Source organism: Mus pahari, chromosome 22 (genome assembly GCF_900095145.1).
Source record: "Mus pahari chromosome 22, PAHARI_EIJ_v1.1, whole genome shotgun sequence".
NCBI classification, from domain to species: Eukaryota; Metazoa; Chordata; class Mammalia; order Rodentia; family Muridae; genus Mus; species Mus pahari.
In genome coordinates this window covers 47847609-47861619 of record NC_034611.1, presented here as the reverse complement: position 1 = coordinate 47861619, position 14011 = coordinate 47847609, and the positions used below count along the sequence as shown (strand labels likewise).

The following is a 14011-nucleotide window of genomic DNA, read 5'->3' as shown; positions in this document are numbered from 1 at the left end:
CGGAGTCTGAGGGATTAAAGAACCAGGGCAAGGGGACCAGCCCCGGGAAGGTGGGAACTGGGACAAGGGAGAGGGTGGGCCGGGGCGTTGCGGGGGCGGGGCTCTGACCCCAGGGGAGAGGTTTGCAGGCCTAGGCTGCAAGGAGGGCTGCTCAGTCCCTGTCCCAATCCACTACCTTCTCAAGTGCAACAGGACCCACGGAACTACAGGTGTGGGGCGGGGTGCGTGTGGAAAAAGAGACGAGGCCGAAGGTGGGCTTGGGCAGACCTGAAGTAGGGACCACCGCTAGCGAAGAAAAGAATTCGGAGAGTGTTGCTCTGGAGTGGGTGAGGCGGGTTTGGGGGAGCAGTTGGGGGGCTCAGTGTGTGAGCCAGGAGGTGTACTCTAGGGGCCGTTGTGGGGGAAGGGCGGGAGTGCTTTGTGAAAGTGGGAGGTACACGGTTAAGGAAAAGGATCACTGTCTGCATGTGGAGGATCACAGGTGATACTTGAGCGATTTGGAGGAACTTCGGGAGAATGGGGGTCTATGTGCTGGAGAAGGGCTGGCGTTCCCCCGAATGGGAGAGTAGGTGAGGTTGTGTAGAGAAAGAGGGGATGGGTTGTAGGGTACTGTATGAAGGGCAGGGATTGTAGCCCATTCTGCTGGGGAGAATCTCAGTACTTCTAGAAAGTAACATTTTGCCTTATAGGGAGTCCAGGAAGACATCTGGGGTCTGTATTCTAGGAGCGAGGCTGCTGGATTTAGCAGAACAAGTAGCCAGTCTGGTGTTACTGCTGAGCTCCTGGCCCCACCTTCTGGCATGGGTACACGGAGAGCAGGCAGGCCCTGCTGCCCACCAGGGTTTGTGTGACTGTGTCTTTACCCTCCCTTGCATCTGTAGCTAGCCCAGGCTAGGGTTCCTTCCCCTAAGTGTCTCCGAGGACCCTTCTGTCATTGGGTTCCTGTCAATCCCCAAGCTAGTTCCTGTTCCTACCGAAGCCTGCTCTGGTCTCTGCCCACCCCACCCCACCCCCCTGCCCTGCCCTTATGCTCTGGGTGTGCTCATTTCCCACTTCCTTCCTCACACTGGGGCCTGCTCGGGCTCTTGCCAGTCTGGGATCTATGACCTGCTCCTGACTCTGTACTTACTGGCCAGACACCCTGTAACCAGCATGGAGGCTCAGATCCCACCCCCGCCCCAACCCCCACTAATACCACCACCTCTGCCAGTAAATCCCAACTGACTGACTGGTAGCCACCTTTTACCTCTTGCCAGAAACTGATTTTCTCTACCTTTGTCCTTCCCTGGGTGAAGCCTCATAGGCTCCTCAGCAATACTGGGGGTTCTCCAGGAGAAATGCTGAGAAGTACCCAGAAAGTCTTTGCTGAGTGCTCCGAGAGGTGGGACACTGTGATAACCCTGACCTGGGAAGGATATAAGGCTCTAGCCCAGTTAGGGGATGAAGACAAAATGGCTCCCTACAGTCCGAGCTTAGACGTTAACCATCAGAGCAGACAGTGGGGCCCAGGGACTTGTCCTGCCACTGTTCTTTTTGCCTCTAGGTTGGCTTGGAGGGGGTGGGGAAGGACTGCCTTCCACACCGTGACTGAGTGAGTGTGACCGTGTTGCTGAAAGGGGGCCCCCAAAGCCAGCCTTCTCATACAGCCACCCAATTGCTGAGTCTGGCTGAAAAAAGGGAGGGGTGCTCAGGACAGACAAAGCCTTGGGGTAGGGTTGGGTAAAGAAGGGCAGGCTGAAGCCTTTTGAGGAGGTACTGATTTCTATGGCAACACTGCTTCCCAGCCGCTCTCTATCAGAGAGGGGCGGGCCCAGGGCAGAGGCATTCAAGCTTCCTCTGGGCTGGGGCATTTCGTGTGAGTGGGTGGGGCATAAAGAGAAACGGCAGCAGTTTGCTATGCTGAGTATATAGCCTTTCTGCTATGGTGCCAGCAGCAGGGAATTCAGTTGCTTAAGCCCATCCTCTGTGATGAACAAGAATGCACAGCAGCCAGTAGGATTATAAAGCCAGGGCAGTAGATGCCCTCCATGGTCATTGTTTAAAGGAATCCTTATTTGTTTATTTTGCATTTGAGACAGGTTTTGTTTGTTTGTTTGTTTGTTTGTAGCCCAGGCTGGCCTCAAACTCACTATGTAACAGATGACGACTTTGAACACCTGATCTTTCTGAGTTCATCTCCCAGATGTTGGGATTATACATGTGCACCACCAAAACCAGCTCAGAGCCTCTCATTTTGCAAATTTGCACATGTATAGTTAAAAACAAACAAACAAACAAAAACCCACAACTGGTTCCTAAAGCTGCACAGTGAAAGAGCAGGAGGTAAGATCCACATTTCACTAGTGCTGTTCATGATCTGACCCTCTGTTTACTTCACTAAATTTTATTGAGTATCTTTTATATGCCAGTCTCAGAGAATGTTAGTACAAAGAGCAGAGTTACTGTTCTTATGGAGCTTCTAATAAGAGAAGAGGAAGAGGAAGAAGAAGAGAAAGAGGAGGAGGAAGAGGAAGACAAGGAGGAGGAAACTATGTGTATGTTTGTGAAAAAAAGAAGTCACTGGGTGGTGCTACATGCCTATAAGCACAACCCTTGGGAGACAGAGGCAGGTAAATCTCTGGTTTTGAGGCCAGCCTGGTCTGCAGACTGAGTCCCAGGACCGCCAGGGCTACACAGAGAAACCCTGTCTTGGAAAACAAACAAAAACAAAAACTGAAGTAAGCAAGTGGTAGCTGCTGTGCATTTAAAAGACGTGGGCAGTAAGGTGGTTCTGTGTGGAAAAGCACCTGCAAGCGTGATCTGATTTTAATCCTTTAGTGACCCCATAGTGACCCCATAGTGACCCCATAGTGACCCCATAGTGACCCCATAGTGAAAGGAGAGAACCAGATTCTCTAAGTTGTCTTCTCACTCGCCCTCACACATCCGCACACGATAATCATGAGGAAGAAGGAGGAGGAGGAGGAGGAGAAAGAAGAAGAAGAAGAAGAAGAAGAAGAAGAAGAAGAAGAAGAAGAAGAAGAAGAAGAAGAAGAAGAAGAAGAAGAAGAAGAAGAAAGAAGAAGTTGTTTGTTTCTTTTTTAAAGAGGGGGCCTTACTCCTTGGCTAGCCTGGAGCTCCATATGTAGATTATGTTGGCCTCAAACTCACAGAGATCAGCCTGCCTTTGCCTCCTTTGTGCTAAGATTAAAGGCCTATGCAATTATTCCTAGCGGTAATTTTTTTCTTTGGTTTTGATTTGAGACAGTGCTTCTCTGCGTAGCCCTGGATGTCCTGGAACTTGATCTGTAGGCCTCGAATTCAGGTCTGCCTGCCTCTGGGATGGCATTTAAAGGCACGAGCCATCACCAGGTCCGGCTCTAAAGATTTTTTTAAAAAACATAATTCAGAGCCGGGCGTGGTGGCGCACGCCTTTAATCCCAGCACTCGGGAGGCAGAGGCAGGTGAATTTCTGAGTTCGAGGCCAGCCTAGTCTACAAAGTGAATTCCAGGACAGCCAGGGCTATACAGAGAAACCCTGTCTGGAAAAACCAAAAAAAAAAAAAAAACAACATAATTCAGCATTCAAGAGGTGAGAACAGAAAGATCAAGAGTCCAGGATCCTCCTCTGACGTACAGTGTGTTTGAGGCCTAAACTACATGAGATCTTGTCTTTAAAAAACAAAACAAAACAAAACTTTTTTTTTTTAAGTCAGGCTGGGTCCAGTGGCGCACACCTCAGCGCTGCAGAGGTGGAGGCAAGAGGTAGCTGGAGTTGTTCAGTCTGAGCGACTGGAAACTCTGTCTCAAAGAAACAAAGCAAAACCAACAAAACCCCCCAGTAACCTGGAATCCTAACCCTCTGGAGGCAAAGCAGGACGATCATGAGTTCAAGGGCAGCCTAGGTTATATAGCAAGACCTTGGCTTTAAAAGAACAACAACAGGCTGGTGAAATGGCTCAGTGGGTAAGAGCACCCAACTGTTCTTCCGAAGGTCCAGAGTTCAAATCCCAGCAACCACATGGTGGCTCACAACCATCTGTAATAAGATCTGACTCCCTCTTCTGGAGTGTCTGAGGACAGCTAGAATGTACTTACATGTAATAATAAATAAATCTTTTTAAAAAAAAAGAACAACAACAAAAGATGCAAGATAAAGAGTTTAGAGCAACTAGGTATGACTCCATGCACGAGTGACCCTGGGCTCCTTCCCCAGGGCATACTGAGGCCTGGAACTTTTTTTTTTTTCTTATCCTGACTCCTTTAGTATTCCCCCTCTGATCTTTGTAGAAAACTAAAGCCTGAAATTATAGTTAGACAGAACAAATGAGGGCTGCCAAGAATTTTCCTAAGATGTGAGCTTTGCTAAGACAAATAGATCCTCATATTGATTCTTCACTTGTGTTTAGGGCTTTGAGACTTTTTTAAATCCTGCTGGGCGGTGGTGGCGCACGCCTTTAATCCCAGCGCTTGGGAGGCAGAGGTAGGTGGATTTCTGAGTTCGAGGCCAGCCTGATCTACAGAGTTCCAGGACAGCCAGGGCTACACAGAGAAACCCTGTCTCAGAAAAAATAAATAAATAAATAAATTTAAAAAAAATCCTGCTCCTTCGTAGCAGAGAATTCAATCTCAGGGAGCTGGGGTCTTTTTTAGGGGTTTCCTCTCATTAGAGGTAAGGGGAAAGCATCCTAGAGGTCTGTAGTGTGCTTGTGTTAATTGTAAAACCCAGAGAGGAAGTAGGGAAAGGGAGGGCTCTCTTTACAGTCCAGTAATAAACTAATGGTCCCAGGGACTCATAGCATAGGCAAAGCATTGGCTTTTACTTCTTTTGGTTCTGCTGTTTGTCCCCTGTTTCTGTGACTGAGAGGGAGTTGGTGACAACCTATCTGACTTGCTGATAAGTTCAGAGGTCAAGGTAGACAAGGCTATCCATTTTCTCAGGTTATCTCAAGAGCAGTCCCTGTAAAAAAGTGTCTGTGAGTGCCCAGTCCTTGCAAAAATTCCTCCCTGGTTATTTACAGAGCTAAGGACAAAGGTTAAGGATGCTGACTCTGCAGCTACTTAATTTGGCTGGCTCTGGGCTGGGCCTGGGGCCCGGTGACTCAGGGGGAGCTTGGTGAGTTTCGAGGGAGCTGTGAGTCATGAAGACGAAATTGGTCTCGATCTGACTCTGCCCATCTCAGGAGCCTCCTGGGGTCTCTAACAAAGACAAGAAAGGGGGTGGGGGAGGATGCCATCTTCCAGTATGGATGGAAATAAGGTACGACTGTTGTAGGTCTTTTCCTGCTCTTGTAGAAAGCTTACGAGATAGTAGCAACCCTTTTACCTGGAGCTGTTTCGGGATGTGGGGGTGAATGGGCTTGGGGATATGTAGGGTTGGGTGAGTTGGAGATTGTTGAGCTGTATCTGTGAGCGCACTGGAACTTCCTATTAATTTTCCTCAGAGCAGGAAGGGTGGAGGAGAAAGGTTTGTTGAGCCCTGAGAGGATGAAGTCTGAGTGGGGTTAAATGACAGGGCAGAGAATTGCTTAGGACTTGGACAGAAAAAAGGGTTAAGGAGGTGGGCGGAGCGACATTGGGTAGGCCTGCCCTTATGTGGACCAATAGGCGTGCGCCCCTTGGAGAGGGCGTGACTCACGCTTGAGGTTGCAGAGAGGCTGGCCTCCCCTGAGCCAATGAGCATAGTTGTTACCCATGGAGGGTGTGGTCTGAGGGGGGCGTGGCAGCCGTGGTCGCAGTGCTGGGGGTGGCTGGGCGCTGGGCGGGGCGGGCGGCCCCATCAGCTGGTAGGAAATGGCCTGTGAGTCAGAGGGGCAGCTGAGTCTGCGGCGCGGAGCCGGGGCGGCCCCGGGGAGGGACCGTCGCAGGGAGGGGTGCAAGAGCAGCTAGAGGGGCTGCGGACGCCAGAGCCCGCTAGTGTTGCACACGAAGCCGATCAGAGAAGGGCCAAGCAGAGCAAGGCTCTCAGCCTAAGCCACCCTTTGTCTGGGTTGGGGGCCCGTAGTAGGGGGGACTGATTATCCGAGGGGAGGGACCGGGACGGGGACGGGACGGAAGGGCCCGGAGCAGCGGCCACCGCGGCGGAGCCAATTTGGGAGCGGGGTGAGTGTGTGTACTAGGTGGAAGGATCAGATCTCCCAAACCTCTGCAGGGTATGGGGCCTGTCCCAGACTGTGAAGAAGGGATGAGAACCGACCTGGGAGGCTAAGCAGGGGGTGGGAGGAAACGTCCAGAACAAGGAGTCCAGGAGCCAAGGTGAGTCTCCCCGTCTGAGTTTGGAGGGGTTTCTGAGGTCTGCTCCCTCTCTATTAAAGGTGAAGGGCTCTAGGCCAGGAGTCAGAGCGAGGGCGAAGGCAGAGATTAACCTTTCTACTCACAACAGTGGTCTTGGGAACAGTCACCCTAGCGTGTGTAGACATGTGTGAGGACAAAATGTACAGCAGTGAGCAGCAGGACTCTGCCCAGGATAAGAGTGGAAAACACATGGTTAGGAATTCTTCCCCAAACCTTCTTTAGGGTAAAAATGGGCATCTTGAGACTGAAGGGGAGGAGAGAATGAGCCTAGGTGTTCCTCCTGTACCACAACCTCTCCCACCTCCCAGGTCTAACAAGTATCTGAGGGTACAGACCTCATGGTATTCTGGGACTTGTTGTTTTTGCTGGCCTTGCTCTCAGCATGTTGGGAGCTGTAGTCCTTGGCAGCCACAGTCTGGCACAGCTGTTTAATGCCAGCTGCTGCCCATCCCCAGCATGGAGGGCGAGGTTTGGCTTCTACTGGCTTGTCCCCTCTCCCTGCAGTCCTGCCCCATGAGTCAGCTTGAAGCTGGGTGGCAGAGGAGTGAGTCTTCGAGCGTCTCTGGGCAGGGAGGGAACTAATAGAACTCTGGATTAATGAGCAGATGCCAGCATGCTGGGGTCAAGTAGGGCATCATGTCATCACCTGGCTTCCTCGAGGCAAGGGCTCAGGAGGGCAACTGAGATGACCTGGAAATTGGGGTGTTCGAGAAAACGCCCTTCTTGAACTTTAAAGCCTGGGTGGAGGCTAGGAGGGGAAGAAATGAGAACAGGTCATACTCTCACGACACTGCCACTACTGGCGTTCTCCACTTTCTAGCCATTTCACCCACGTGAAGGACCGGAATGTTCTTAGGATCATTCAAAAGGGGGCCTGGTGAAACGGCAAGGTGTGGCCTGGAAGGAAGGCAATGGCTGATGTGGGAGAGTCCCTACATGTCAATGCCCCCTTTCTCTCTGTCTCCTATCACCCCATAAACTGCTGCAGTTCCCCATGTACAGTTAATCTCTCCACTCTTCACCCGGACGGTGTTTCTCTACACTGTCGGGACGGCTGAGCGGATCATTGGTGCTAGCTCGTATTTAGGCTTTTTTTTTTTTTTTTTTTTTGAATCTTGATGTGTGTTTCTCCCGAGCTTGAAGTTGGGCTGGGGAGGAAACACAAACCTGTCCTCAGGTCTGACATGATCAGAAGTAAACAGTATCATCCGGTTACAGAAAGTAGTTAAGTAGTTAGTGACACTGTCTTATGGAAGTCTTAGACGAGAGAGAGAGAGAGAGAGAGAGAGAGAGAGAGAGAGAGAGAGAGAGAGAGAGATCTTTTGGATGGGAGTGACTTTAAGATATCCATGAAAGAGGCGTGGGAAAAAGTGTTTTGCTTTATTTATTGGGTTTTTTGTTTTGTTTTGTTTTGTTTTTGTTGTTTTTTTCCAAGACCGGGTTTCACCAGGCTAGCTTTGAACTCAGGTTTGCCTGTCTCTGCCTCCAGAGTGTGTGGACTAAAGATGTGCGCCACCACCCCTCAGCTTGTTTGTTGGTTTTGTGTTTTGTCTGAGATAGGATGTCTCGTAACCCCATCTGACCTTAACTGGTGTAGTGGGAAGTCTGGCTGTAACCCGGTTTTTGTTTGTTTGATTTTGACAGAGGACCTCTCCACATGTAGCTAGACTGGTCTAGATCCTCCTGCCTCAACCTCTAGCATTATGCTAAAGGGCGTTATGGTTGGTAGTACTCACAGACTGCTGACCAAATAAGGATGACAGTGGGGACAGCTGGCCTTCAACTTGAGAGTCTGGTCACTGAAATACTAGTGACCTGTGAAGACCATTTTTGTGCCTTGGCAACAAAGAAATGCTTTAGCTTTTAAAAATTTATTATTATTATTATTATTATTATTAATTTTTGAGTATGGGTTGTGCCCTTCGGGAGGGGCATGGAGAGAGACTCCAGTTGCTTCCAGTTGACTGCTCACTGCCTCCTTATCTCTGGTTTGCAGGGCCTGGGGGAGGGGTGGGAACTAGAAAGCATCTTCTGACTGTCCTCTCCTTCCACCACTTGTTCTTGGCTAGATTTTTTTGTTTGTTTGTGGAAGGCCTTGAGGGAGTGGGGGTAACAGGGTTTCCTGGAACTCTCTCTGTAGACCAGGCTGGCCTCGAACTCAAAGAAAACTACCTGCCTCTGCCTCCGTGACCTGGGATTAAAGGCGTGCGCCACCAATCCCAGCACCACCACTGCTCCCACTTTGGATTTTTGTTTTATTTTGTTTTTCGAGACAGGGTTTCTCTGTGTAGTCTTGGCAGTCCTGGAACTCACTCTGTAGACCAGGCTGGCCTTGAACTCAGAAATCCGCCTGCCTCTGCCTCCAAAGTGCTAGGATTAAAGGCGTGTGCCGCCCCTGCCCTGCTGGATTTCTTCTCTCTGAAGACAGATTTCTGGGGCAAGTTAGGATTTTAAATGTGCCGGGCTGGCTTGGAGCTGACTTGAGGTCTGTAGCTGTGTGATGGGGTGTACCTATCTGCATGACCTCTGCCCTCAGCACTCTTTTTTTTTTTTTTTGGTTTTTCGAGACAGGGTTTCTCTGTACAGCCCAGGCTGTCCTGGAACTCACTCTGTAGACCAGGCTGGCCTCGAACTCAGAGATCCACCTTTCTCTGCCTCCCAGAGTGCTGGGATTAAAGGTGTGCGCCACCACGCCCAGCTTGCCCTCAGCACTCTTGGGTGGCACTTGCCCCTTTGGATAGATATAAGGAGATGAGTTGTGTGATTGGGTAGCCTTGAGTAAGAAAAGTGCAGTGTTGTCCTGTCCACCTACAGCCTGACATGGACTCACTCTGATCTCTGGGGCATCTTATCCCCTATTACTTGGGGCAGCTCCCCAGGTGGAGACCCTGACAAGCTGCCTCTACTCATTCCTCGCACCCTTACTACAGTCAGCCAGAACTTGCTTCTCTGTAGAGTCCTCAGGTAGCCCAATTCTTCTGCATGCACCCTAGGTCTCCAGCCTGCCTCTTCTGCTTCTGCAGAGCTTGTCCCAAAGCAGGAAGATGTCTCGGTGTGTGTGTTGACATAGTAGCCTATATTAGTGGAGGGATTTTACCAGTGGCTGCAAGGATTCTGACTTATATTTTCTCTTTTCCCTCAGGGTCCAACTGAGCCCAGGAGCTGCACGGAATGGTGGCAGTCACCTTGCCAGTGCAGTGGGCATGGACCGGACTGCAAGCTAGAGGGTCAAGACATCCAACAGGAAGAGAGGACACGCGCCCAGGCTTGAGGCTTCTTCATCGGGGTAACGTCCAGGAAAGACGGGGTAGGGGATGGGGGTGGGGATCGCAAGTCCTTTGAGAAACTGGAGCTGTAATGTGCCCCTCCCAGGAGTGCTGAGAGTGGTCTCTGACTCCCATTGGTCTGTCCAGGGATATGGGCAACGTTACCTCCCCAAACTGCTCAAGGTCATCTGTGGACCGAGGGAGGATCTGAAACTGAGCTGGAAGAAAGAAGACTCCTTGAGTCTCAAGACCTCATGTTTTTCTTTCCTACAGATGTCCCCAGGCCCCCCAGCCCAGGCCCAGCATAAAGGCCGTGTGGGGGGGCCCCCCTGACCCAAGGGGGGCTTCATGCGCCACGTGCAGGCAGAGCTATCTCCATCCTCAGAGCCAGAGGCTGGCCCTTCACAGCCTCCAGTCAGACAGGGGACCCTCCAGGGTGGCCTGCTCATGGGCTACAGCCCAGCAGGGGGGGCGACATCCCCTGGGGTCTACCAGGTATCCATCTTTTCCCCTTCAGCTGGTGCCTCCGAGCCTCCTAGGGCTCTGAAGCGGCCGGCCCCTCCCACTGAGGGTCCCCGGGAGCTGAAGAGAGGCCCTGGGCTGGGAGCCAGAGAGGGACTACCTCCTGAAGAACCATCTACTGTGGGACTCTTGAGCCCAGAGGGACTGGGTCTGGGACTGGGTGTGGCTAGCCAGCATTTCTCCCACCATGGCCTCTGTGTTGTGGAACAGGGAGGTAGTACCACCTCACCTTGGACTTCAGGGACCCAGAGTATGCCCTGGCCCTCATCAAATGCTTCCTTCAATACTTTGCACACCAGAGACTGGGCTTTCCCAGATCAAGGGGGACAGGGGTGCCTGGGGGAGCCTCCAGGGCCAGCCCCTTCAGGCCAGCTGCACACACTTGACACTGATTTGCACAATCTTGCACAAATAGGGGGTAAGAGCCCAGTGGCTAGGGTGGGCAATGGGAGCAACCCCTGGCCGAGGGAGTCCCATGGAACTGCCAATGGGCGCAGTCCCGAGCACACACCCCCTGGCCCTGGCCCTCCAGGCCCCTGCCCCACCAAGCGAAGGCTGTTGCCTGCTGGAGAAGCCCTTGATGTCAGCTCTGAGGATGAGGGGCCAGCCCCTCGGAGGCGCCGGGGAACCCTGGGCTGCCCTCTTGCTGCCAATAGTTCTGATGCCAAAGCCACACCCTTCTGGAGCCATCTGCTGCCTGGGCCCAAGGAGCCTGTTTTGGTAAGCCAGTGAGCAAGTTTGTCTATTTTCTTTTTCTTTTTCTTTCTTTGGAGACATGGTCTTATGTATCCCAGGCAAATCTAGGGTTTTCAAAGATGACCTGGAACTACTTCTCCACCTTCCAGGCACAGTATTGGAATCAGAAAAGGCACGCGCCAGCACACCTAGTGTATGTGGTGCTGTAGATCGAAAGTAGATTGAACCCAGGGCTGTGTGCCTGAGTCTTAGGAAAGCCTGCTACACAGACACTCTGAAAACGAGAACTGAGCTACAGCTCGTCTCCTGGTTTTGCTTTCTAAGACAAAGTCTCAAATAGCCTTCCAACTCCCTAAGTAGCCAAGGATGGGGTCATCTTCCTGCCTCTACCTCCTAAGTGTCACCTCGTATGTTATGGCACTAGCCTATTCTCATCCACGCCTAAGCAGACATTGTTTAGGTAGAGGTGAAGGAAACCTATAGAGATGTTCTTATGAGAACTTAAATATGTCTGCCCTTCATAAAGTCTCTGTTTTCAATATTTTCACCATAGGACCCAACAGACTGCAGTCCCGTGGGGCGGAGGCTGAAAGGCGCCCGTCGCCTGAAGCTGTAAGTCGATCAGATTCTCCCTCTCCCCTGGCCATGAAAGTGAAGGCAGAAGTCTGTAGTTTTTCCCAACATTGTATGTAGTAGAGGCCCTGGGGAATGGAAAAGAGGGGTACCCAAGGACTTGGGCAGGAATACTCAGGACACTCAAGCCAGCCATTGTGTCCCTTCTCTTCCCAGAAGCTCCCTTCGAACTCTCCGGAAGGGGCCAGGCCTGCTGAGCCCTCCCAGTGCCTCCCCCTTCCCCACCCCTGCTGTCAGCCACACCCTGCTGGGCAACTTTGAGGTAGCTCCTTTTGGACTTTGTGATTAAGGGTTCCTGGGAGGAATTCAATAGTGGAATGTGCCTCAAACGGACAAAGGAAAGACTTGGCATCCGTCGTTCTCAGATGTGTCTACTCCACCCTAATACCAGGAATCATTGCTTCGAGGACGCTTTGCACCATCTGGCCACATTGAGGGCTTTACTGCAGAGATTGGAGCCAGTGGGTCTTATTGTCCCCAACATGTCACTCTGCCCGTCGCTGTCACCTTTTTCGATGTTTCTGAGCAAAATGCGCCGGCCCCCTTCCTGGTATGATATAAAACTGACCTCAAAGTTACCTCAGAGGGCTTGGGTGGCCGAAGGCATTTCTTCCATGTTCTTCTTCTAGGATTGAGTCAGGGTAAGATGGGAAGACATATAGTATAGGGTAGAGCAAAGTCCAGGGGGAAGTGCTAGAGAGCTCTTAAGTATTTGGTGGTCATGACTGACTTTTCTAGCTCCTACCCTTGGCTAATGGTTTATGGTCTTCCTAGGGAGTCGTGGACCTGAATCCTCTGGGGAGGAAGGGTTACAGTGTGCCCAAGGTGGGCACCATCCAAGTGGTGAGTGAGGGATTGCTGGATGTGGGAAGAGAGGAGAATCAGTCAGCAGGCCCTACCAACCTGGACTGTCCTGTCCCCAGACCTTATTTAACCCCAACCAGACTGTGGTGAAGATGTTCCTTGTGACCTTTGACTTCTCGGACATGCCTGCTGCCCACATGACCTTCCTGCGCCATCGCCTCTTCTTGGTGCCTGTGGGTGAGGAGGGAAATGCTAGCCCCACCCACCGCCTCCTCTGCTACTTGCTGCACCTCAGGTGAGCCCAGGACCCCGGGAGAGAGCCGGAGCAGCCCAGGTCTCGCTCTGTCCTCTGCCCTCGAGGATCTCCCCTTTCTTCTCCATCATCCGGATGCTGATGTGGCGCTCATTGTCTTCCCCTCAGGTTCCGGAGCTCTCGCTCAGGCCGCTTAAGCCTGCATGGAGATATCCGCCTGCTTTTTTCCCGCCGGAGCCTGGAGCTGGACACAGGGCTCCCCTATGAACTACAGGCTGTGACTGAGGCCCCCCATAATCCACGTTATTCACCTTTGCCCTGATCGCAAGCATCCTGAACCTAGGTGGGCCCAAAGCCTGCCTGTCCTGCCATCCTGGACAGGGTAAACTGTGGAGAAATGGCGAGAGCCCCCTTCAGGCTTGAATTAAAGTCCTCATCACGCTCACGCCCAAATTGACTATTTGGGTGTTTAAAGCTTCGGTCCTTCCATACCCTGTCTGCTCTGGGTACTCCGTGTGCCTGTCCCCTCCCTTGGGTTTCCCAGGCCAGCTTAGGTAGTAGGGAGGAGCCAGAGCTACCTTGAGATTGTCCCAAGTTCCCAGGCAAGTAATGCCAGCATTGCCTCCCTGTCCTGGGCAGGGGCCACTTATTATTTTATTTATTTTTAATTTATAATTTATTCAAATTGGATTGCCTTGGTGACCTCCCAAACCTGATCATTGGCATCACCCCACTCTCAGATATTGCTCCAACCTCAGGACTTGAAGAAGCTGATGTCGGGGCAAGGGGAGAGCTGCTCTCCTCTGGCTAAGGGCAGAGGGTTTATTCCAGAGGAACTGAGTCACTTAGCCAAAGACTCAGCTTCCCTCAGCTTTCTCTATTCCTTTTCCTTTCCCTGACCTTCAACCCATCTTCGAAAGCCAGTGTGTGTGTGTGTGTGTGTGTGTGTGTGTGTGTGTGTGTGTGTGTGTACAGCTGTGTGCGTGCATACAAACTTGGGTTTGTGTAGGGTGTGTGTGTGAGAGAGAGACAGAATGTGCATGTATGTGTAACACAGGGGTTTAAGCACCTCTTACCTAGGGCTCAGACTCAGTTGTCCCTCTTCTCCTGCCTGTGTCTCCTTGCTTTGGCGTCCTGACTGAGGAAGGTGTCCAGGGACAGAGTCAGGCCTAAGGACTGGGGAACCTCCTCTCACCTGACCAGACTCTGACCCACCTACCTCAGCTGGGATGAGGGGTGCCCCTCATTCAGTCACATGGTTCCCAGTTACTCCACTCCTCACTTAAGACTCTGACCCAGCCTCAACCCTTAACTCTTGGGGCTTGGCTGAGGGGAACAAGCATTTGCTGAAACTTGAAAAACAAAACAAACAAACAAAAAAAATAGGAAAAATTGTACCTGGTACATTTTTTAAGGAGAAAAATAAAGAATAAATTCTTGTTTGGAAACTTGAACTAACCTCTACCTTTTTTGTGTGTTCAAGAGGATGGAGATGTGGGGTCTAAAGCGAGCTGGAATTCTGGCAACAGGCTCAAACCCATGAGATCTTAGGCTAGGACGAGCT

The 14011-nt window shown here is 51.4% G+C and overlaps 1 protein-coding gene across 7 annotated transcripts in view; it reads left to right on the top strand.

Moving 5' to 3' along the window:
• Fam214b (family with sequence similarity 214 member B) overlaps positions 1–13901 on the top strand; it is a 14284-nt gene extending 383 nt beyond the window's left edge. Inside the window, exons 1-9 of one of the 7 annotated variants that reach the window (XM_029533417.1) lie at positions 30–50; positions 9416–9559; positions 9813–10781; positions 11311–11369; positions 11547–11652; positions 11782–11940; positions 12165–12233; positions 12314–12489; positions 12616–13901. In XM_029533417.1, coding sequence (XP_029389277.1) covers positions 9888–10781; positions 11311–11369; positions 11547–11652; positions 11782–11940; positions 12165–12233; positions 12314–12489; positions 12616–12769 — 1617 coding nt within the window. In that variant the 5' untranslated portion in view covers positions 30–50; positions 9416–9559; positions 9813–9887 and the 3' untranslated portion in view covers positions 12770–13901. The other 6 variants (XM_029533415.1, XM_029533416.1, XM_021222295.1 and 3 more) reach the window with 6 other exon arrangements.
• Positions 13902–14011: the final 110 nt, after the last annotated feature.